The sequence below is a fragment of the Anabrus simplex genome, chromosome 2 (assembly GCF_040414725.1).
Source record: "Anabrus simplex isolate iqAnaSimp1 chromosome 2, ASM4041472v1, whole genome shotgun sequence".
In the NCBI taxonomy this organism is placed as follows: Eukaryota; Metazoa; Arthropoda; class Insecta; order Orthoptera; family Tettigoniidae; genus Anabrus; species Anabrus simplex.
Genome location: NC_090266.1, coordinates 62,451,505 through 62,476,032, shown reverse-complemented (window position 1 = coordinate 62,476,032; position 24,528 = coordinate 62,451,505). Strand labels below are relative to the sequence as shown.

At 37.4% G+C, this 24,528-nt stretch overlaps 1 protein-coding gene across 1 annotated transcript in view; it reads left to right on the top strand.

The window, feature by feature from the left end:
* Positions 1-19,365, top strand: part of LOC137498436 (zinc finger protein 341-like) — a 153,182-nt gene extending 133,817 nt beyond the window's left edge. The window contains exons 11-14 of the mRNA XM_068225937.1: positions 5,368-5,494; positions 11,151-11,305; positions 15,294-15,476; positions 19,123-19,365. Coding sequence (XP_068082038.1) covers positions 5,368-5,494; positions 11,151-11,305; positions 15,294-15,476; positions 19,123-19,365 — 708 coding nt within the window. The remainder of the gene's footprint in view (positions 1-5,367; positions 5,495-11,150; positions 11,306-15,293; positions 15,477-19,122) is intronic.
* Positions 19,366-24,528: the final 5,163 nt, after the last annotated feature.

Genomic DNA, 24,528 nt, shown 5'->3' with positions numbered 1-24,528 from the left:
GGTAAATTTTAATACTTCTTTAGTATTAGTCAGCTCCACTACCTGGACATTATCCTTGTAACCAACAATCTTTACATACTGCTGACTGAATATTTCTGCCTTTTGAGGATCCTCACACACACACACACACACACACACACACACACACACACACACACACACACACACACACACACACACACACACGCACGCACGCACGCACGCACGCACACACCCCTTGTTTATTAATGATCCCTGGAATATCCTTCTTGGAACCTGTTTCTGCCTTAAAGTACGTATACATACTCTTCCATGTTTTTCATTAAAATGTGTTAGAATAGCATATTGTGAATATTTCCATTCAGTCATTACTTATGCTATTGGTCTCTGCAGTTGCTACTAATCAAATCTTGATGTTATTTTTTGAATACAGAAATAAGCTATCAGAATTATATTGAGACGTAACAGGTTAGATCATTGCAGACCATTATTTAAGAGAGTAAGGATACTCCCAGTACCAAGCATATACATCATGCAATGCATTCTACACGTGAAAAAAATATTGATCACTTCAGAAAGAATTTTGACAATCACAATTACCAGATGCGAACAAGAAATAATATTTTTATTGAGCACAAAAGTTAAAAGCATTGTCTTGAGACATGTAGACTCTGTTGGAATCAGATTTGTATAATAAGCTTCCAAATAAGATTAAAGATATTAGTCTCATCAGTTCGTTTCCCATAGCTTTAAAAATTCTCCAGCGTAGTAGCTGCTTCTATAGAACAGAAGAATACATGATGAAGTGCTGGTAATGATGCTATTACTTATTAACTTGTAAACGTTCTTAATATCTAGTATATAGCCTTAAAAACATGTTAATGTCACATTGATTACGTACATGTTATTAACACCACACCAATAGATTTTTATTTTGTCTTGTAGGTATTGGTTATTAATATTATTTATTACCGTATTTAAAAAAATGAGATGTGCTGTCATAACATTGAGGTATTTGGTGTTTCTGTTTTTTCTCTTTTTGTTCTTTTTCAAAATGTTCATTATTGTGCATATATTATTGTTAGTAAAAGGAAATCACTCAACAACTCCTATATTGTTGGCATATTTCAAAATACGTAATTGTACAATATATGGAAGTTAAATGAATGAATGAATGAATGAATGAATGAATGAATGAATGAATGAATGAATGAATGAATGAATACCTATGATAACAGAGGCATTTACAGTAAGGTACAAAAGTTGAAAACCAGAAAAGTGGCTGGAATTGATAAGATTTCAGGGGATATACTAAAGGCAATGGGTTGGGATAGAGTAGCACATCTGAAGTACTTATTTGGTTATTATTAGCATGATGGAGCTATACCAAATAAATGGAGATTTGCTATAGTAGCCCTCATGAATAAAGGTAAGGGTGATAGCATAAAGCTGAAAATTACAGGCCAGTCAGGTTGACATGCATTGCATTTAAGCTTTGGGAAAGCATTCTTTCTGATTATATTGGACATGTTTGCAAAATTAATAACTGGTTTGACAGAAGGCTCAACTTGTAGGATTCCAGCATGATATAGCAGATATCCTAGATTCCGGAGGTCAAGTGGACTGTATTGCGATTGACCTATCTAAGGCATTTGATAGGGTAGATCATGGGAGCCTACTGGCAAAAATGAGTGCAATTGGACTAGAAAAAAGAGTGACTGAATGGGTGGCTAAATTTCTAGAAAATAGAACTCAGAGAATTAGAGTAGGCAAAGCTTTATCTGACCCTGTACTGATTAAGAGGGGAATTCCTCATGGCAGTATTATTGGACCTTTATGTTTTCTTACATACATCAATGATATGTGTATAGAAGGGGAATCAGGGATAAGGCTGATTGCAGATGATGTTATTCTATACAGAGTAATAATAAGTTATAAGATTGTGAGCAACCGCAAAATGACGTCAATGATGTTGTGAGATGGACAGTAGGCAATGGTATGATGATATATGGGGTTGAAAGTCAGGTTATGAGTTTCACAAATAGGAAAAGTCCTCTGAGTTTTAATTACTGTGTTGATGGGTGGGGTGAAAGTTATCTTTGGGGATCATTGTAAGTACCTAGGTGTTAATATAGAGAAAGATCTTCATTGGGGTGATCAAATAAATATGATTGTTATTTATTTATTTATTTATTTATTTATTTATTTATTTATTTATTTATTTATTTATTTATTTATTTATTTATTTATTTATTTATTTATTTTGGCAGTGGCGAAGTTAGGGCTCATGGCCCTCTCTTACACTTAACCACATAATTAATTTACAGATAATACATATATAAAAGAAATGTACTATTCTATCATAAAGTCAAAGATAAGCTAAAAATTACAGATTTGGACAATATATAATGAAGAAAGAAACCAGAGTTCAACACATAAAATAGAATAAAATTCAGAGCGTAAAGATAATGAGAAAGAGATGAAGTCATAATGGAAAAGTAAGATACAAACTGGAAAATTAAGCAATGCATAAAGAGAACACTATAAGTAATAAAGTAAATGGAAATGTAAGTATGGCCATAAAAGTGATCTATGTACATGAGTAAGAAGCTAAATATTATGTACATTACACTATAATAATAATAATAATAATAATAATAATAATAATAATAATAATAATAATAGATATAATAATAATAATAATAATAATAATAATAATAATAATAATAATAATAATAATAATCACATAACCTATCATATGTCGTCATACACACAAAAAAATCACATGGAACAATCAGCGGTATTCAACAGGTGATCTCTATATGCAATCTTAAATTTCGATATTGAGTTTGAGTTCCTGACAGCAGGTGGGATTGAATTCCAATGTGCTGACCCAGCCACAACGAAGGATTTGTTATATATTGAAGAGTGGTTGAGGGAAGTGCCAGATCTAGTGTTACAATTATGCAATGAGGATAATAAATGGAAGTTTGAAGAGATGTATTTGGGTAAATTTTCCTTCTGAGTTCGATATATCAACGTAAGTACGTGGAATTTTTGTCGCCTCTCGGGTTTCAGCCAGGAAAGAAATGTGTAGCTAGGGGTTATGTGAGCATTGTAACTCAAATTAAAAACAAATCGAAGACCAGAGTTCAATGCTCGTTGAAGTTTCATAGTTTGTTCATGGGTCGCATCAATGAGGACAATGTTGCAGTAGTCAAGTATTGGTAGTATCAAAGTTTGGAGTAGTATTATCTTTACGTCTTGCAGCAAAATGTCCTTATGTCATTTCAGAGGGTGTAGCATTGCGTATATCTTCCTACATGTATTTCTTATGTGTGCAGACCAGTCAAGAGTTTCAGTCACGGTCATACCTAGGTTCTTCACTTCCTCAGTGAACGGGATTACGGTGGCATTTAATGTCACCTGAGGAATAGCATAATTTTTATACATGATGTTTAATAATTTCTGAGAACCGATAATGATTGTTTGAGTTTTTTTGGGGTTGAGGAGGAGAGAGTTTTCACTGGCGTACACACTGAGTTGTTGAAGATCGGAGTTAATATCTCTTATTGCATTCGATATATAATTTCCATTAATGTGGCAGTAAATTTGGAGGTCGTCGGCAAAGAGGTGATATCTATTATATTTTATTTTAGAGGAGATGTCATTTATATAGAAGGCAAACAAAAGGGGACCAAGAACAGAACCTTGGGGGGCTCCTGCCTTCCGGAGTCACCACTGAGAAGCAGTATCTTGTACTGTAACACATTGCATACGATCTGTAAGATATGCGGTGAAAAATTTTAAAGCAACATTACCGAAAAACGATTTGAACTTCATCAGCAATGTCTGGATGTTTATCATGTCAAAAGCACTGCTGAAGTCAAGGAGTGTGAGTATTGTCACTTGTCTTTCGTCCATTGCTTGTCTGATGTCTTCAGTCACTTTGAGTAAGGCAGCGGCTGTGCTATGACCCTTCTTGAAGCCAGATTACAGCAGGTCAAAAAGAGAGTGAGCCTAAAGGTATTCCAGTATTTGCACATGTACCAACCATTCTAACGGTTTGGAGAGAGCAGGGAGAATCGAAATGGGATGGTAATGGGATAGGAGTTTCGAACCTGGGTTTTTAGGAAGTGGAATTACATTGGTGTACTTCGAAATTGTCGGTAATGTGCCGTTTTTGAGACAGTAATTAAAAATATGGGTGAGAATGGGTAGAATAGCGTCAATAATATTATGTATGAAAGTAATAGGAATTTCATCGACACCGCTTGCTTTGGATTTAATAGAATACATGACTTTCTTAACTTCATTAGTGCTGATGATACAAAAGGCAAAACAGGGGCAATTTTGTGGAACAGTTGCTGGGACGTTATTTACGTGTGGTCTGTTAAGCAGATTAGACTGAGCTCTCTCTTCCGTGAAATACTTATTTAAATCGTCGAGTGGAATGTCATGTACCTGAAGCTATTCATGTGTTTTTCTTATGCACATGGCTTGGAGATGCCTCCAGGCACTGGCCATATTTAGATTACTTACTGATTCACGAACATATTTAAATTTAAGATTACGGATGATTTGTTTAGTTTTATTCCTAATTATTCTATACTGTTCATAGTCATCTGGGTCCTGAGTACGTTTGTAATGTTATTTAGGGGTTGTAGTATGGATGTAAAGGAGAGAGCATGTAAGTCTCTGGTATGACCCCAACTAGAGAATGGTTCCAGTGTATGGGACCCTCACCAGGATTACTTGATTTAAGAACTGGAAAAAATCCAAAGAAAAGCAGCTCGATTTTTTCTGGGTGATTTCTGACAAAAGAGTAGCGTTACAAAAATGTTGCAAAATTTGGGCTGGGAAGACTTGGGAGAAAGGAGACGAGCTGCTCAACTAAGTGGTATGTTCCGTATGTCAGTGGAGAGATGGCATGGAATGACATCAGTAGACGAATATGATTGAGTGATGTCTTTAAAAGTAGGAAGGATCACAATATGAAGATAAGGTTGGAATTCAAGAGGACAAATTGAGGCAAATATTCCTTTATAGGAAGGGGAGTTGAGGATAGGAATAACTTACCAAGGGTTATGTTCAATAAATTTCCAATTTCTTTGCCATCACTTAAGAAAAGGCTAGGAAAACAACAGGTAGGGAATCTGCCACCTGGGCAACTGCCCTAAATGTAGATCAGTGGTGATTGATTGATTGATTGCTTGCTTGATTGATTGATTGATTGATTGATTGATTGATTGATTGATTGATTGATTGATTGATTGATTGATTGATTGATTGATATTGTTTTCCTCTAATCTCTTCTAGGGCATGTAGTGACACATTTGTACTGCTGTAATTTGAACCTTATACTCAGTGATCATTTATTTCTTTCAGCATTGTCCTGCAGCTTTCAGGCACAAAAACAAATTGGCAAGACATTCCTTAATACACCAGGCAATGAAGAAGTTCAAATGTCCTTTCCAGGAGGATTTGGGATGTACAAAATCTTTCTACCGACAAGGTAATTAATCTTTCTTATTCTGAACTCCCTTAAGGATATCTGGACTTTAAAAGTCATCAAAAATTTACATTTTGGTTTTTCACTTCTGAATACAATGTGCATTTGTTCCTGCAACAAGAATGTATTTTGAATGGCTATTTAAATTGTAATGGATGAAATCTACAAAGTGAAGGAATGGTAGCCCCATGGTACAAAGGCATGGTTGTTTGCAGATGACATAGTCATCTTTAGAAATGATGAAAAGGAAGTTCAAATTCAACTGGATACTTAGAACAAGACATTAGATGAGTAGGTCAAGCAAATTTTGATTTATGAGAGAATGGTCAGACTACATAACCCTTGCATACTCCCACACTTATGATTTCTCGAGAGAATTTTCTAGTGATCGTTACATGATTGATTTTTTTGTATTCACCTAAGTGGTTCATTGGTGATTTCCAGGGGGTCATATCCACATGTTTTCTTAAAGTGAGTGGACATTAGTTGGAGATTGACCATCCTGCATGCAAGAAATTAATGACAAACACACTGTACGTCCAACCCTCCTATGGTTTCTCTACGGGGTCGACTATGAAGTGAGATGGATGTTCGTTGCGAGTTTTTATGACCAGATGGCCTTCCTGATATCAACCTCATCAGAGGAGTTACTTAGATGAAATGAATGACGTGATATATGGTAGTAGGAAGGGAGAGGGTGAAACCCGGTGCTGGCTCATAGCCTACTCTTGTCGAATAGCACCAAGGGGTCTGCTCAAGTCTTAAGACGTTAAGTCTCCATCCGATGGATAAATCACCATCAACAGCAGCACATGTCCTCATTCCATATGAACACCGCGGAGAGGTTTGGAACTGAATCCAGGCTTTTGGCATGGAATCTAGTCATTTTCACATATTATTGTTTAATTTATCGGTCCATATAAACTAATATTAAATTTCCCCACATCTATCATTCCTTGAACTATCATTTTATCACATTCATAGTCAGAAAAATATTTGTCCTTGGCCACAATTTTCCCACACTGATTATTCATGAGAAAAATATACCCAAAAGTTTTCTTGAATTTAAAGCAACAGCTCAATACTCTAGCATAGAACAGCAACAACCTGTTACACGAGAATGTATGATCTATTCTGAGTTGCTAGGCTTGAGCAAGTGTCTTGGTTGTAGCAAGTATCATGTATGCTGGAGTGCAGCGCACAGGTTATTCGCCCACTACTACTCTATATAACCATGCCTACGAACTTCATGGCGCCAAGATATTATTGTGCTGTTTCAGTTCATTCTGAGTGGTCCTATGCTTTTTCTTGGTTGTTTCCAGCAGTTACAATATTATCTGCAGTTCATAATTACATTCTGTTTTGCTCATTTTTTTCCTGTGTAGTATTGTTATTTATACAAGTCATGTCCCATGAAAAAAATAAGAACTCTTGAAGAACGATTGAAAATTATGGAAGAATTTGAAACTAATCTGTTAAAAAAAGCATGGTAGATATCACAAAACCTCTTGGGTTAGCATTTTCAACTTTACTGAGGTTTACTGAGAAAGAAAGTTCTTCTGTGGTCACAGAAAGTGAGGAGTTGTGATTGAAGAAATGTTGCTGGAGGTGTACGAGCCGCATGACATGTATAACATTAATGAGGCCAAACTAGTTTTTTACATCTTTCTGGACAAAACACTGGTGCTGAATGGTGAATCTTGCTGTAGGGGAAAATGTTCTATAGATTGACTAACCATTCTTCTGTGCATCAGTGGTGATGGCAGTAATAAGAGAGTGCCAGTCATAAGGGGAAAGTCATTAAAACCACATTGTTTTAAGAATGCTAAAAATGTACCCATGAAATATCATACAAACACAAAGGCTTGTATGACCACTGAAACTTTTTCACAATTTTTTAAAGTCATTCCTTGCCTCTGTGGGTGCACAGGAGGAATAATCATGCAACTCATTCACAGGACACATAATTTCTTTGTAATGTGAAAGTTGTGCATTTCCTCCTAATTATACCAGCGTGCTGTAGCCTCTTGATCTTGGGGTAATAAAATGTTTCAAGCAACTGTATCTCAAGCGCCTAGTTCAAACTGCTGTGTACCTGTTGGATGCCGGGAAATAAGTGAGCACGGAAAGTGGATCATCTACAAGTGATCTATTTCACAGTGGCAGCTTGACACCAGGTGTCTTGTAGTGAACTATTTCCAAAAAAGGTTATTTCAGCTGTCAGCTATGCTTGGTGGAAATACTCCCTGCTGATAGTGATGATGATTATGCCTTTAATGATGACTGAAAATAATTAAGGGGGTAAAAATGATGCAGTCCCCATAGATTTCGAAGATCAAGTGATTCTGATGTAGCCACATGTGGAGTGGAAACAATTGAAGAGCTGTGTGATGAAGGAGCAGGGGAGAGATGAGGAGTGGTGAAGGAGAAGAAGACAATCATAAGCCCCAAGTCATCCCGAGTTTTGCTGAAGCGCATGCCTCCTTAGCGAAGGTAAAATCCTTCATATGCAGGTCAGGCCATAAGTCATGGCAACTATTTTTTTTCTCACGAACAGGTTTTGTTTCTTCTGAAATGTGAAGCTTCAATGAAACAAATACACTTTTTCTTTCTTAAACTAAAAGGAATGAGTAATGAAATGCCTGAAGTTGAAATTATACCATTCATTCCTTCCTGTTTTTAACAAAACTGATACATATAAAAAATAGCATTTTGTAGCATGTTACTTGAAGAAATAGTAGTTATTACCTAGAACCTGTTTTGATATTTTATTAGGCCTATTTGAGAGACATAAATGAAGTTAAAATATTATGCTTTTGTAAGTAAGGAGTATGGTACAGAAACAAGGAGGGATAGAGTGAGAAATGAAGGCATATGAAAAGAGCTAATTGTGCAAAAACTAGGTGATAAATCAGAACAGAACAGCTTGAGATATTTTGGACATGTCCAGCGAATGAAAGAAGAGACAGCCAAGACAAGTACTGGGAAGACAGATGGCAGGGAAGATAGGATGAAGACCAAGGTTACAATGGATGGACTCTGTGAAGAACAGCATAGGGCGATGGAACCTGGACTGGAACACGGTGTTGGATGAGGAGTGGTAGAATGACAAGACGAAGTGGAGAGGAACCATATTTGCCCCCACCCGGTGTCAACTGGAAATGGAGAAATTACGGTGATGGTAACATACATAACCTAACCAATATTGTGGCATGCTGTTAAATAATCAGACCAGTAATAGTTTGAGTATTGTTGTCAAGAAAAGAAAATAGAAACAAACGTGACAATACAAAAGAAGGTCATTTATAGCCACAATTTTTGTTTATACATTTGTATTAAAAATGAGCATTCAACAAGATTAAAGAATTTCTTCCTTCATTGCTTTCCCGTATAACACTGAATGAAAATTCATTTTTAAATTTAACGATAATGCACAATTTTTGTAGGCTGAATCCAAAAATTGACAAAAATATAACAAACACTGCTATTAAAAAAGTCTTTGTATTGGTGGCTCTGTTCATCTCCCAAACAAACGACCTTCGACCTCTGTCCTCTGTAGCAAGTAGCAATTGTGCCTGTATGGATTTCAGTTCATCAGCTGGGAGGTGACTTCATGTTATTGGTTACAATTTGCATGTCCATGATTAAATTACCTATTTTCTGTAAATAGATTACAAAATTCAGGGATGGTGAACCCACCATCTTCCAAACATGTCATGAAAGGAAATCTGAAAACTTTGTTTTTCTAAATAAAGAAAAATTAGACATTCTTTGAAATAGTTTGTATTTTGCTGAAGGTTATTCTCATAATGATCACTTATAGCATTAATTTGCAATAAGAGAACTGACCTTACAGGTTTTCAATTATTATGAGATGCTAGTGGCTTTACATCACACCGACACAGGCAGGGGAAAGGAAAGGGCTGGGAGTGGGAAGGAAGCAGCCGTGGCCTTAATTAAGGTATAGCCCCAGCATTTGCCTGGTGTCAAAGTGGGAAAACAAGGAAAACCATCTTCAGGGGTGCCGAAGGTGGCATTTGAATCCACTATCTCCCGGATGCAAGCTCACAGCTCACAGCTGCGCACCCCTAACCACACGGCTAACTCATCTGGTTATTATGAGATGTAAAGAAAGGCAGGAAAAAAACTGCATAAAATATCATACTGTATATTTTCATCACATGTATCATGGTTGCAATATTTTGATGCCTCTATGTACAGTATGAGTTTTACATTTTAAAGAAATGTCCAAATACAGTGCCTGTGTTTTATTATTTTTCTTTCCCATCTTTATTTATTTATTTATTTTTTTGCTAGTGGTTTTACGTTGCACCGACACAGATAGGTCTTATGGCGATGATCTTTTTTGTTACCCACATTTATCATTCTCCCACATCCACTGCCATTTTCCCCCTCTCCCTCGGAAAATGATGCATAGACATTTTACTGTAAGAGAAAATAATAAACTTCCTCTAAATAAACTTAAAAAAAAAAATGAAAGCATAAACTTGTCTGATTATTGTTTCTGAAAGTATTTGAAACATGGCATGGTGTGGGAGTGAAATGCGAATTAAAGCTGCTACAGAAAGAAAGATAATAAAAGCATTCGAAATGTGGTTTTATAGAAGAATGCTTAATGGGACATTGGTCAGTCAGATCATGGATGAAAAGATATTGAATTGACATAAAATTATGTTATTCTACTCTACTTATCATTTGAGCTCTAGTTAGCAGGTATGATCTTGGCTAAATCTGATGGTGTTTGAAGTTACTCAAATACACCAGCCTCATACCCGTAGAATTACAGAGAGTCAAGACGAAGTGGAGAGGAACCATATATGCCGCCACCCGGTGTCAGCTGGATATGGGGAAAAGATAGTTGATGATAAATGATGTTCACAACCTTGAGGTGACGTATTATCATATGCTTCCAGTGTGCTCCGTACGTAAAGCTGAAAGCTTGTCTAATGCTAACTCAACAGCCTGAGCACGAGCATAATCCAGCCCTTCCTATGTTAATCTCAACAGGGCTCCATTTTAACTGTTTAAAACTCAATGTGACAGCACACTCATGTAAAATCAAATGCTTTTAGAGTCCAAAAACTGGTTTTGAAATAAAATTTAGTGTGCTGATACAACTATATAATTAGTTATAATAATAAGTACTCACATCAGCACTGTTAATAAGATGGCTTTCATATTTTATAATGAATGGAATTACCGGCATCAAAAAGGAGACCTGATGGGGAGGGGGGAGGGGGAGAATATTGTGACCACTCAAAATTTCCAAAAACTGTAAGAGTTGTTAGTGGAACGTAAAACCAGTAGCATGATTACTCTACTGTACTTGATCTTTAAAACTGAAACTTAATTTCACTTAGTCATTGAGTGTAAACATGTTATGCTTGTTTAAGCCTCTGTAAGAATCCTATCAAAATAGAAAATTTGACTTGAATAATAATATTTTATCTTGGAACATGTTCAATTTATCTTCTGATATGATGTCATGAAACAACCAAAATGACTACTTTGTGATGGAGACTTATTTTCAGAGACAGCTTCAGATTCCTAATGCCCAAAACTCAATATTTTCCATTCTCTTATAGAGTTTATAGTAATCTGCATTTCATTGAGATTTATATGTTTTCTCTGATTCCAGACAAATTAAAACTGCACATTCTCACTCACAGTGCAGTGAAACATTCGCAGTGCAGGAAATGCAAGAAAATATTTAAGGAACACTCCCTGTTGAGAGAACATGAAAAGTCTCATCACTGTGAAGATGAAGCCTTTTTGTGTGAACATTGTGGTTTGGTAAGTCTAGTGTTTCTCTCTTATCTCTGGTCCCCCTTATCAACTCCACTTATACTGTACACTATTGACATTCGTTTGTTGTTGAATAATTTTGCAAAATCTGTACTAATATTATAAAGAGAGAATGTTGGGAACCACTCAAACAATTTCCGTAATTGTTTCATCAGTCGAAAGATTATTTCTCCCAGATCACAACAGGCTGTATTTCATTATGCTAGCTGATCACAAAAGCAGGTCATTTTATAAACATTAGAGCAAGTTGGAAAAATTGTGAATATGCAGCCTGAACTGTTAGTCCTATTAAAGCTGGGGCACACCATAACTACATGCAATTCAACAATAAAAGTTCCTGTGCATTTTCTTCATAACACTGGCAGTTTTCCAGGAAAAAATACTTTTCAGTGTTTTGATGCATGCTTCATCCATTTAGAAACCAGCATGACAGGTAAACTGTTTCAAATTAAAAAAATGAAAAAGGTTCCAACTGATCGATACTTTCCTTTTTTTATTATTTAGCCTTCGGCTACATTTTTTGTCATTAAAACTTACAGTACATGTTTCGATTGCTTAGCAATCATCATCAGCTGTTTTACATAATGCTTAGGAGAAAAAATAGCATAAAACAATTCCATAATTAAGATTTTAAAAAAATTTATGTTAGTAAGGAACAATTAGGTGGTGGGGGAGGGGGGGGGGAATACGTGAAGTGTGGGGGGAAGGGCAGTTGTTAGTTCAAGATTAAAAACTTCTACAAATTAAAAAACTATTTTTTATTTTAAAAATCTTTGGTTTCATTCTATATCACTTGCACTGGTTATTTATTAAATTCGACAGTTTTTAGCATGATGCTCTTACAAACTTGTCTTGGTTGTATAATGTTCCTTCTTTTGCTAGACCTTTCTTGTTTGTATCTCGTTACTGTCCGGTGGAGAAGATTATATTTATTGTTGGTCGTATTATTCAGTTTTCGTTAAGTTGGATATTTTGGATTACGACCTGTAAACAGCAGAAAAAATGCGCCTGTTAATCAAAATACCTGGGGGTGTGTTGCTTAAAGAAATTGTTTGCATTTTAAATAAATTGAAACTGTAAGATTTTTTAAACTTACCCCTATCCAATTATTCGGTACGGTAATACAAATTCTATTCGGAAATCGTTAAGTTGGGATGTTTGGTGTACGACCTGTAACTGGCAGAAAAGATGCGTTTGTTAATTGAGAATACCTGGGGATGTGTTGTCTGAAGGGAATTGTTTGTACTGTAAAAACTTTTAAAATTACCCCTGTCCAATTTGTTGCTGTTCCGATGATTACGGGTTTGTATCTATCTCTGTTGTTCTCGACCTTGTGTAGTATCGGTGTGACGAGGACGTTATACTAGCTTGGTTTGGAGGGGGAAGGGGAAGTGAAGGTGTGTCGTCATTTGTTATTATGTGCAGGGGGGTGGCTCTATTTGTGACGTAGCTGCTTTGCGATTGCTTCCTGCCTTTATTGGGCGTATTTGATTGACTCCTAATAATTCCATGTGTCTCAATACATGTTCAAACAAGGGATTTCTTTGTTCGTTTGTTTCATTTAAATTTTTATCCTTATTAAGCAACTTATCTAGAAATATATGTATTCTTTCCAAACTATTTTCAAGGAAGAAAAGATCAACTAAGAATCAGTGGGTAACTCAGGAGATACTAGACCTGATTGATGAACGATGAAAATCTTGTTGACAAGATCTAAATACAGCAATTCCATATCTAAAACATTATTCAAATGCAGCCATTTTGAAACAGTTAAAAATATTTAACACAGGGGAAACGGGGATGTTAACTTGTAGTAGTCAATCAATCAATACTGATGTGCATTTAGGGCAGTCGCCCAGGTGGCAGATTCCCTATCTGTTGTTTTCCTAGCCTTTTCTTAAATGATTACAATGATATTGGAAATTTATTGAACATCTCCCTTGGTAAGTTATTCCAGTCCTTAACTCCCCTTCCTATTAATGAATATTTGCCCCAATTTGTTCTCTTGTATTCCAACTTTATCTTCATATTGTGATCTTTCCTACTTTTAAAGACGCCACTCAAACTTATTCATCTACTAATGTTATTCCATGCCATTTCTCTGCTGACAAGCTCAGAACATACCACTCAGTTGAGCAGCTCGTCTCCTTTCTCCCAGTTGTTTTCAGCACATAGCTGAACTATCTCTTACTATAAAGTCTACCGAGTACGTATACTCAAGATACTCTATGCCGTCAGTGTATGCCTTGTGGCTGATACAATGAAAAGTTTACAGCAATATGTTGACAATGTAGATGTTTCATGTCTTAAATTTGGCTTTGTGATCAGTGTGTATAATACTGGAGTAACTGAAGCACTGAATATACTGAAGCAACCTGCTAGATTGCATCTAGAAGTGGCACTCCTCTACAACTAGCTGGGAAGCAACTTGAAGAGGTGAAATCTTTTCAAAACCTGGGAAGTATGATTCACAGTGATAACTGGCTGGAAACAGAGATTGCTGCACGTAATGCCTAATGAGTTTGGAAATCACTGATTTACAGCTAAAAACTAAGACAATGATCTTGCCTATTCATGTGTATGCCTCACGGACCTGGTGCTTCAGCAGCCCTGCTGACTTCATTTTTCATGACTATCCACACTTCCTCTATTGTGTTTCCTTCAGCCTTTTCATTTAGTCCTTTTGCAACATGTTCCTTGAAACAATCCGTCACACTCTTTTCTTTCAACTTGTCTACATTCCATCTTTTTGCATTCTTTCCTTTTTTCAATTTCTTCAGCTTCAGATGGCATTTCATGACCAACAAGTTGTGGTCAGAGTCCACGTCTGCTCCTGGGAAAGTTTTGCAATCCAAGACCTGGTTTCTGAATCTCTGCCTAATCATAATGAAGTCTATTTGATACCATCCAGTGTCTCCAGGTCTCGTCCAGGTATAAAGCCGTCATTTGTGGTGTTTGAACCAAGTATTGGCAAGGACTAAATTATGATCAATGCAGAATTCAACCAGCCGACTTCCTCTTTCGTTCCTTTGTCCCAATTCAAATTCTCCTACTGTATTACCTTCTCTTCCTTGGCCTACCACTGCATTCCAGTCTCCCATCACAATTAGATTCTCGTCACCGTTTACATATTGTATTAAATCTTTTATCTCCTCATATATTCTTTCGATTTCTTCATTGCCGCTGAACTAGTAGGCATATAGACCTGCACTATTGTGGTGGGCATTGGTTTTGTGTCTATCTAGACGTCTATCATAGTAGCTTACCCACTGCCCTATTTCCTTATTCATTATTAAACCAACTCCTGCATTTCCCCTGTTTGATTTTGTGTTGATAATTCGGTAGTCTCCTGACCAGAAATCCTGTTCTTCCTGCCAACGTACTTCACTTATACCAACTACATCTAACTTTAGTCTATCCATCTCCCTTTTCAGATTCTCTAATCTACCACAACGATTCAAACTTCTAACATTCCACGCTCCGACTCACAGAATGTCAGTATCCATCTTCCTGATGATCGCCCCCTCTCGTGTAGTCCCCACCCGGAGATCCGAATGGGGGACTAATTTACCTCCGGAATATTTTACCCGGGAGGAAGCCATCATCAGTACATCATTCGTACAGAGAGAGCTGCATGTCCTCGGGAAATAGTTACGGCTGTAGTTTCCCATTGCTTTCAGCCGCGTAGCAGTATCAACACAGCTAAGCCATGTTGAGTATTATTACAAGGCCATTTCAGTCAACCATCTAGACTGCCGCCCTTGCAACTTCCGAAAGGCTGCTACCCCCCTTTCGATGAACCATTCCTTAGTCTGGTCTCTGAATAGATACCCATCCGATATGGTTGCACCTGCGGCTCGGCTATCTGCTTCATTGGTACACGCAAGATTCCCCACCGCGGTAAGGTCACATGGTTTGCAGGGGAGGATAAACATGATATTCAATGTTTAAACAGTTTCCACATGAAATGTGTAAGGATAATTCTGTGAGTGAAGTGGCAAGATTATATACCCAACTCCAAGATTCTGCAAAGATCCAAAATGTGTGGGGCATGGAGTCCCTGCTGATAATTGCGATGGTGTGGACATATGGTGCTCATATTGATGCCAGACTACGAAAATCAGTATTCTACTCAGAACTTCAGAGTGGTAAACATAGGGTTGGTGGTCAGTACCTGCATTACAAAGACATCCTGGAGTGACACCTGGCGACGTGCAGCATATCAGTTAGCTATTCGGAGAGACAAGCACAGTTAAGGCCAGGGTGACATGAAGGAGATCGAGGTGGGTGTCCAAACCTATGAACAGGTGGGTAGTCAAGATCTTGATGCTAAGTGCCATCTCAAAGCGATAAGGCCGAAGTCATCATTACATACTTCTATGACAGTGAATACTTGTTCTGTTCACAGTGCAAATGAATATTCAAGTCTAAGATTGGATTAGCTAGTACCATCTGTGCACACTCAAGAAAATAATAATAATGCCAGGATGTTGATGGCTGCATTGAGGAGGACATCATCTTTATCATCATCATTGTCATCACAGTTCACTTACGCTTGAGTTTTCCTCACAGCACAGTTTTTACTCATGATTGGTTGAACACAGTGCACACCAGTGTGTTCAACTATTCTCCAACACAGTGTCGTTCTAGAGTAGTTCACTACACAGCTCACTGCACACCACGTATTCAAGACTGTATTGGTTTATTACAGTACTCATTGATGCACAAGACTTGCAGCTGTCTCATAACTCACTTGTGATTGACACAACACAGACTCTCTCTCACCGGGTTCGCACTTTGTATAGGTCTGTAGAAGATATTTTTTGTTTCCACTTCCAGATCATTCTGGGCATGTTCTTCATTGTCAGCTTCTTCTAACAGCTTCCTCATCACATGCCTCAGCAATTTGCCAGTGTTTTCCGTTTGCTTGCTGTTGACCCACCTACATTGCCTCAGTATTGCAGTAATATACACTGACAAAAAATGAAATCCCAGTACCAAGAAGACATTAATTTAGAGAAATGTAATTTAGGTACATATTTATTTGATTAAAGTTTCCAGATCAGTGGTTCAAGTATGCACGAGAAGACATGTGAAATTAAAAAAAAAAAATCATGTAATTGTAAATGTTTTGAGAAAAGCAAACTAGTATTTTAAAAGTTCCAATGACTTGATTAAAATGATAAAATAATTTGATGTTCAATTATTATCAAAACATTATTTAAACAATTGAAATATTACATAACATCTACATTTCTCCTATCTCTTGCATTTTCAGTGCAGTAAGATTGTCACTACAAGTAGTATTCCACTATAGACCATTAATATGGTCATGTTATAGGTCTGGTGATTTGCAAGCTAAGGCAACTGGTCGACAATGTAGAGCACATTAGGTGATGGCAGTGGTATGAGGACACGCATTATCTTGTTGGAAAACACCCCGCTGAATACTGCGAATGAAGGCAGCACAACCAGTCTAACGTACAAATCCACAGTCAAGGTTCTTGGGATCAGGACGAGAGTGCTTTGGCTGACAAAGGAAATCACTCTCTACACCATAACCCCTGGTGTACAGTAGGTCAAGTGTGTCAATGATAAAGATGATAATGATAATGATAATGATAACATTTGTCCCAAATGAGTAAATTTATAATACCAATATAAATGGTCCGTTATTGGACATTATAAATTTTCCAGCTAACTCATTCCTGTTTGCCAGCGTTTTGCCCCCCGTGTGCTAGGTTGGGCTCATCACTTTTTACCTAGCACACCTACCAAGACGCATGGCTAGTGCATACCGTGGAGGCCACTGCGTAGGCTACTTGAAGCCACCGGCAGTGCCTATGCACTATGAGAGACTTTGTCTCACTACCAAAAATTGATGCCTGCTTGGCCATCAGATGATAAAGATGTTGATTCCATTAATATGGCATTCCCATGTGTCTTGGTAGGTGTGCTACGTACCAACGGATGAGCCCAACCTAGCACACAGGGGCGAAACGCTGGCAACCAGGAATGAGCTAGCTGGAAAATTTATAATGTCCAATAATGGACCATTTATGTTGGTATTATAAGTGTGTCAATGCCACAGACAGCTTGGTTCCAAGCACTCACCTGGCCTCCTCCTTACCAACTGGCATCAAGACAGAAACAGCTCTCATCTGAGAACACAACAGATCTCCACTCTGCACTCCAGTGATCTCTAACCTGACACAACCGAAGTCAAGAATGGCAGTAATTAAAAGGTAGTGGCATGAACACTGCAGGGCGTCTGGCTCAGAGCAGTCCCTCAAGTGATTAATTTGTTACAGTTTGCTGTATCAACTGAAGCTCTAACTTCTGCTGCAAATGCAGTACAACATCACAGCCATGCAGCGAATACAGTGCTCTTCCCTCTCCATAGTGGCCCATGTGCAGACGGACACCAGTCTTCTTGAGACAGTGCCTTTCTGTGACCATTGTTGCCAACACAGATGCTCTATGGATACATCCATGCCAAGTGTTTCTTCAATATTACTGAAAGGACATTCACCTTCACGTAGCCCTATTACACGACCTCGTTCAAATTCAGTAAGCTGCTGATTCTGCCTTCTTTGTCTCCATAAAGGCATGTTTGAGTCACACCTAAATAACATTATCAACACCGAACAGTGACAAACACTCACAAGTGTGCAATGCTTATTTAAAGCTAACTTGCTTAGGAAGGTCCTAGTGGCATTACTAGCACCACTGTTTGTGGACTGGCGTACACATGTGAACAGGCTTCATCTTTGAAATATGCAAACATGTCTCCTGAATATTATCTATCTAGCACAACTCCTTCTTTGTGTTGGGATTTTGTTTTCTGACAGTGTAGATTAGCAAATTCAAAACTAGAATATGATTTTGTTATCCGGACTCCCACAGATATTGAACACATAAATTAATTGATAAAATACAAATGCAGTTCTTACAGTATTTACAAAAAGATCATTCATTAAAACAAGATTTGAATTCTACTCTCCACTGTTTACTATTAAATCTTTGGAACAGACACATCTTCATTACAGACAATCAATCATACCTTCCATTGTTCTGTCTGAAAGTCTATGAAATAACTAAGTGCCTCCACTATCTTCTATTTGTAACTAGCTCTTTAGCTTCATTTAGTTCTTTACTTATTATATTTAAATCATTAAAAGCTGTCTAGCCATCTGCATCTTCTTATTCTGCATACCCTCTTGCCATTATTCCCAGCCATTTATACCAGTGTACATTCTCTTCGCCTTCATGTATATTATGTCCATCTTATGAATAAGACATCCTATGTCCGCCCAGCTTTCGGAGAACAAGCCGATATAAAAATGATTTTGTCTAAGAGCCGACTTCTTTCTTGCAGGATATCATTGATCACAACTTCAAGTTCACTAGATTAGCCTTCTGTCTATGCCAGCCTATTTTGTGCTAAACTTTATCAATCAATCAATACTGATCTGCATTTAGGGCAGTCGCCCAGGTGGCAGATTCCCTATCTGTTGTTTTCCTAGCCTTTTCCTAAATAATTTCAAAGAAATTGGAAATTTATTGAACGTCTCCCTTGGTAAGTTGTTACACCCTGATTTGACTTAAATTACTATACTACCATCCAGGGAATAACACAGTTCTTTAATATTTGAAATGATCAACCTGTTCCAATTTTGTATTCCCAACCTGCCCTTCAGTCCTTGTAGGTTTTTCCAACCTCATATTCTAGTCAGGAAAGTGCTACTTTTCTTGCTAGTGCTTTCAGTAAACTCATTTTCAAGTGACATATTTTCTTTCAACAGATTTTCAAGAAGAAAGCTCAGCTAACTGCACACAAATGTACTTCTCCCCCGGAAGAGCAGAACGCTTCTCAAGAAGGCAAGGAGTCTTCTGCCATGCCAGGAGCAAAGCCAGAACCTCACAATAACAAGGAAAGTGAAGTGAAGTCGCAGGAACAGGTGAACAAGACTACATCAGAAAATGTACCAACAATAGAAGTTATTGTGCTGCGTCTGGATAGGCGGGAGCAAGACGAGCAAGATTAAGAGGACAAGGGAGTATATCATGTTATGTTCCCCCTCAATACTGAGCAGAGAGCACCTTCTACAGGCAAGCAGACAATGGTAACTCTTCTTGAAATTGCAGTCAGTGATGATAGGAGTGAAGAGCAGCAAGTGCCCATAGCAGATGATAGGTTGTTGAAACTAGCAATAGAGCATGATCATTTAAAATTCATGATCACATCACAATCTCACAGAAGAATGTTCATACAGTAACATCAATTAGTTGTTTAATTTAGTTTAGTTTATTGCTTCCACCATCAAGTACAGGAAATGTACACTAGGTACTGTCAGTATCAATAAAAATAATGTATAGACAATATCTCAGCTATAATGCCTGAGTCATTAGAAAAGTTGTTTTAGCTACCCACATTTTGTACCAGGAAAAGTTGTTGGGCTAAGGAGCATAAGGGGGGTCTCAGGTAGTGATCGATTCTTAGGGGCCAGTACAGAGAAAGGAGTTCGCAGAGCAAAATAATAGATGTTATTTTGCTAAATGAAAATTTATTCAAAAGTCTAGGCGCATAAATAACCTTCTTCTTATCCCACATTTGAAACTGAGAAATGACTTGGAAATGTGTTATTTCATTTATATTCAAGCAAAATTGAAATTCCGAAAATTCTTTGCTATACATGAAGTTGAAAAATAAACTTACTTCTTCATGAAATTCGTGAGTTAAATGTGTTTTCATAAGTCTTTAGAATGTTCTGGAATAAACACTCGTTTTCACAAATTACCCTCATATGAAACCTAAAGTCTTTTTAAATCAATGCCTTAAGTCTTTTTCTACATTTTACACTTCACAGTAGTATTTCAACCTTTAGTCTGTCTAAATTATTAAATTAATTTTCACTGGAAAATCAGTTGGCATTTGTAATGAGATAAACATTTGTGGTTAACGTAACGCTTTAAATGATTTCAAAATAATAAAAGTGCCTCTTCAGTAAGTCAGTAACTGTCCAATATATCAAATAGTTTTTAAAGTAATCACTTGCTTTTACCAGCTTAAAATGTTAAATGCACTCATATCACCTGAGAGTTTTTAGGATGCTAGAACTGGTGAATGTGGTTCCCCGAACAGCAACTGGAACTCCATAGATGTTGTCAGCACCACGTCAAACCAAGTACCATCTCCAATGTTGTACCACGTTCCATTTCTTTTGCTGTACCACGTATTAAATCCTGCGTCAAACAACGTACCATCTCCAGCGTCGTACCACGTACTGTGTCCCACGTCGAGTCAGGTGTTGAGTTGATATGAGTATTAACACTCGGTCAATATTTCTGGTGTTGTATAAGGTTGTAGACACATGAGAAAGTTCATTTGACAAGTGATCGTGTGTGTCAAAAAAAATAGCACTGTCTGGTTAGTTGAATATTCGCAAGTTAATGATAAACAGCATTCATATTTGCACTTAGAATCACAGTCTATTATGTGAACTTTGAATCACAGTCTGTTATGTGCACTTGGAATCACAGTCCATTATATAACTTCAAAGTAATGCTCACTATTAGAAATAGTTATGGCTTGTAAATGAATTAAAGCACAGTCTGAAGCGTTTGAAACACACATCACAGTTCGGAGTTTTCACAGTTTTCAAATATTCACACTTCTTAAGTAATAAGAGTTTTTGAAAACACAGCTCATACAATTCAAGCTAGAACACTAGAACACTAGAACACTAGAACACAATATTCTTGGCATTCAGAACATGTTTTACTGGGTTCGAAACAAAACTTGAAATTCACAGTTTATTGGAATGTTGAGCGTAAGTTCAGTCCATGTCCTACACACACTCGATACTTTCAACTGTCACTGGCTATCACCAACACAAATCTTAAGGAAATTTTAAATATTATTTAGCTTCACTAGGGTCACTATTTCATAAAAATGACATAAAATGTCCTTAAAGTTTACTCAATTGTTTGCTAATATTGTTCAAACACAAGTCATATTTGAGAAAATTGCCCTCACTCAGCTACGATAATTTCAGAGTTCCTAATTCTCAAAATACTCTAAGTTACAGGAAGTCACAGTCCAATGTTAAGCACATGTAGAAATTCTACCAAGTTTGGAGATGAACCGATAATAATAGAGTTCGAATTAGCACATGCAGTATTTTTCGAAGTCCGTAAAACTGCCAAAATTTTACAAGTTACTACTAATAACAGAGTTCCACTTGATACAAGCTGGATATTCAAAGTCTGTAACACTGTAGCAATTTTATAAGTTATTGAGAATAACAAAGTTCAACTTAATGCATGCCAGATTTTCACAAGTCTGCAACTCAATAGAAAATTTATAAGTATCGTGTTAGTACATGCCGGATTTCTCTAAGTTTCAAGCACGGCAGAAGTCTTACAAATTCGGCGAACAACTTCACATAACGTGAAATGGCGACAGTACCATCTGACATGGTCAAGTTGTGGATTGCAACTGCCTGTACTCCTCGAAGTGAGGATCTTATATACTGGAAGCAAGGCTGGCTCTCTGCTTCAAGTGAAAAAATGTGTTTCTTTTCCACCTTAATGTCTCGGAAACCAGTTGGTGGATTTTCTTCAAATTTTGGCCACTTTACTTTTAAAATATGTGATTCACGATGGTGTACTTCTTTATATCATAGCTAACAGTGTTTAGTACTTATCAAAATTGTTCTAATAATTTCTAGACATGTGCATCGGCAGCACGTGGTGATTACGCCATCCGGCCGGTTCTCCGCCTGTGACGTAGTGCTGTCTCTCTCACTCCCATATCTAGCAGCTGAGTCTCGAATGTTCGCTTCACTTCCTAACTCCAAATACTAGAGCTTTCAATTCGTAAATAAATTACAAATTAAAAATATAATGTGCCAGGCCGTAGGCATTCCTGGTACATGTTCCTCCCGCTCTAGACAAAGAAAATTCTAGGCATTCACTCTTCCTGTTCAACATACTTCTTACGGTTAGAAGCATTGTATATTCCTTCAATAGTACCATCCATGTGGGCAATTTGATAAGCTAAATTCCAGCTAGGCATCTGAAAATTACATCCATGTAATCATGTTCTTTAACAGAGGAGGACGGTCATATTTCAGTACAAGTCTATCGATGGAAGCGCGAGCATCCAAACATATCCTCTTACTGCCGTTTGGCTTATGGACAATCGCCAGGGGATTTATATACTGTGCAATGCAGGGTGATATGATTCCATCTTTCTGTCATTTTATGGCTACGACTCCTGGTTTCATACCGGAATTTCTCTGGAATCGGATAGGGTTTCTTCTTATAAAGTGAACGGTCCGTGACATTTAAATGATATTTGTAACCCTTTATCTCTCCTGGTTTGTCGTCAAGTACACAGGAAAATATATTAAGGACCTCTTGTTTGGCCATTTTCAATCATAGACTGAGTTCTAGGTCGTCAGCTACACTGGCTACGGATAAAAAATACACTGGACCGACTATGGAATTCTTATCACTTATGGACTCTAATCCGTCCTCTTCAGGATCACCCTCTCTACTCATAGCTTCGGCTGGTGTTCCTTCACATTCAGCAGGTTTATTACAGTGACCACTGGCTTCTTCGATGTGGGTTCCCTGGGTTTCTAACTCTTGAGCTTCCAAGTCTCCTCTATCCACCAGCTGTAGTTCTACAGAATCAGCGTTGTTTAATCTCACAAGATTGGCTTCGAAATCAATAGTTCCTTTATGCTTAATCATGAAGTACGATCTTAAGATCAAGTTGAAGGTGAGACGTGATACTACCAAGAAGATGTGTTCAAATAATCCTTCAATAATTTGAAATTCCAGGAAAGCCTGCGATTTACACTTGATGCTTTTATCCGGGAAAATTCCCTTAACTTTAACCTGTGCCACTGGCAGTAGCAGAATGTCACTCTGATTCTTCAAAGACTATTCCAATCTATCTGAAATTAGAGATGCTTGAGCTCCTGAATCAATGAGGGTTATAACATTCAAATCACCTACACGTACCGTAATGACAGGTAGTGATCATAATACTACACGCCTAGGTGATTGTGCATCTTCATATAGCAGTTTGGTATCATGGATATGCCAGTAATTAATCACAGCTGTACAGGTGTTTGGTAGCTCGTCCTCTCCTTGATTTTCAGGCAATCTCCTTATTGTGAATTTGGAGTTTCTTGTTGTTGCCCCAGTTAAGTTGGCATCATGTGACTGTCTACCTTGAGATTCAAAGTGTCTTTGATACTCCAAAGAAGTAACTCCGAGTTCATCTGGACTTCGGTTTATCTCCCTCATGTATTCCCGACTGTCCTTTCACCTTCTTTCTAGCTCTTCTCTTATTGAATCTCAATTTTCTTCTGTCTTCTCCAAGGGTTCCTGGTTCTATAGGGATTTCTTTCTTGATTTCTCTGCCTTCAAAATCCTCTGAATCTGGTAGGAGTTGTTTGAGTAATTCTACTCTGTTCCTTTAGCCTAGGATCATCCCCTTATTGAGGCTTTACTTCAGTAGAATTAGTGCTAATCTCTTTAATTCTGCTGTTTTTGGAAGTAGATTGGGTATTCGCAGTGTCTAGTCTGTGTAGTGTAGCGTCTTAGTGCTCCAAGCTTTTAATATTAGCAGCAACCAATATTTCTTGTACATGTGATGGATATTGCAATGTTAATATCTGAATCAGTTCTATGTCAGGCAATGGAGGATCTAGAAACTGTAATTTCTTAAGTTGCATTAAGAAATAATCGAAATACCATGAAGTATTGACCGATGTGTTGTATTTTCTAGTGTACAATTGCATTTTCACCAGGTGGTGGGTTTCAGCATCCCAGAATCGTTTTAAGAGTGCCTGCTTGAAGTCATCATACATCATAAAACTATTTTTAAATGCAATGAACCAAGATAAAGCTCGGCCGTCCAGTAACTTAGCTACAACACGGAGCTTTCTGTCAGCTTTAACCCTATTCTTCTGAAAGTAATCTTCAACATTCAAGATAAATTCTCGCACAGTATACTCATCACGTCGTGAGAATTTAACGGGTATGTCATCTTGGACTTTAATGAGTTAGGTTGTGCTGTGAATGTCCCTCGAAGTACAAGGACTTATAGAATCTGTTGAAGAACTCCTTTGCTGAATCTGATTTACTTCCTCTGAAAGGTTTTCAATCTTATATTGAATAGTAGTATACAA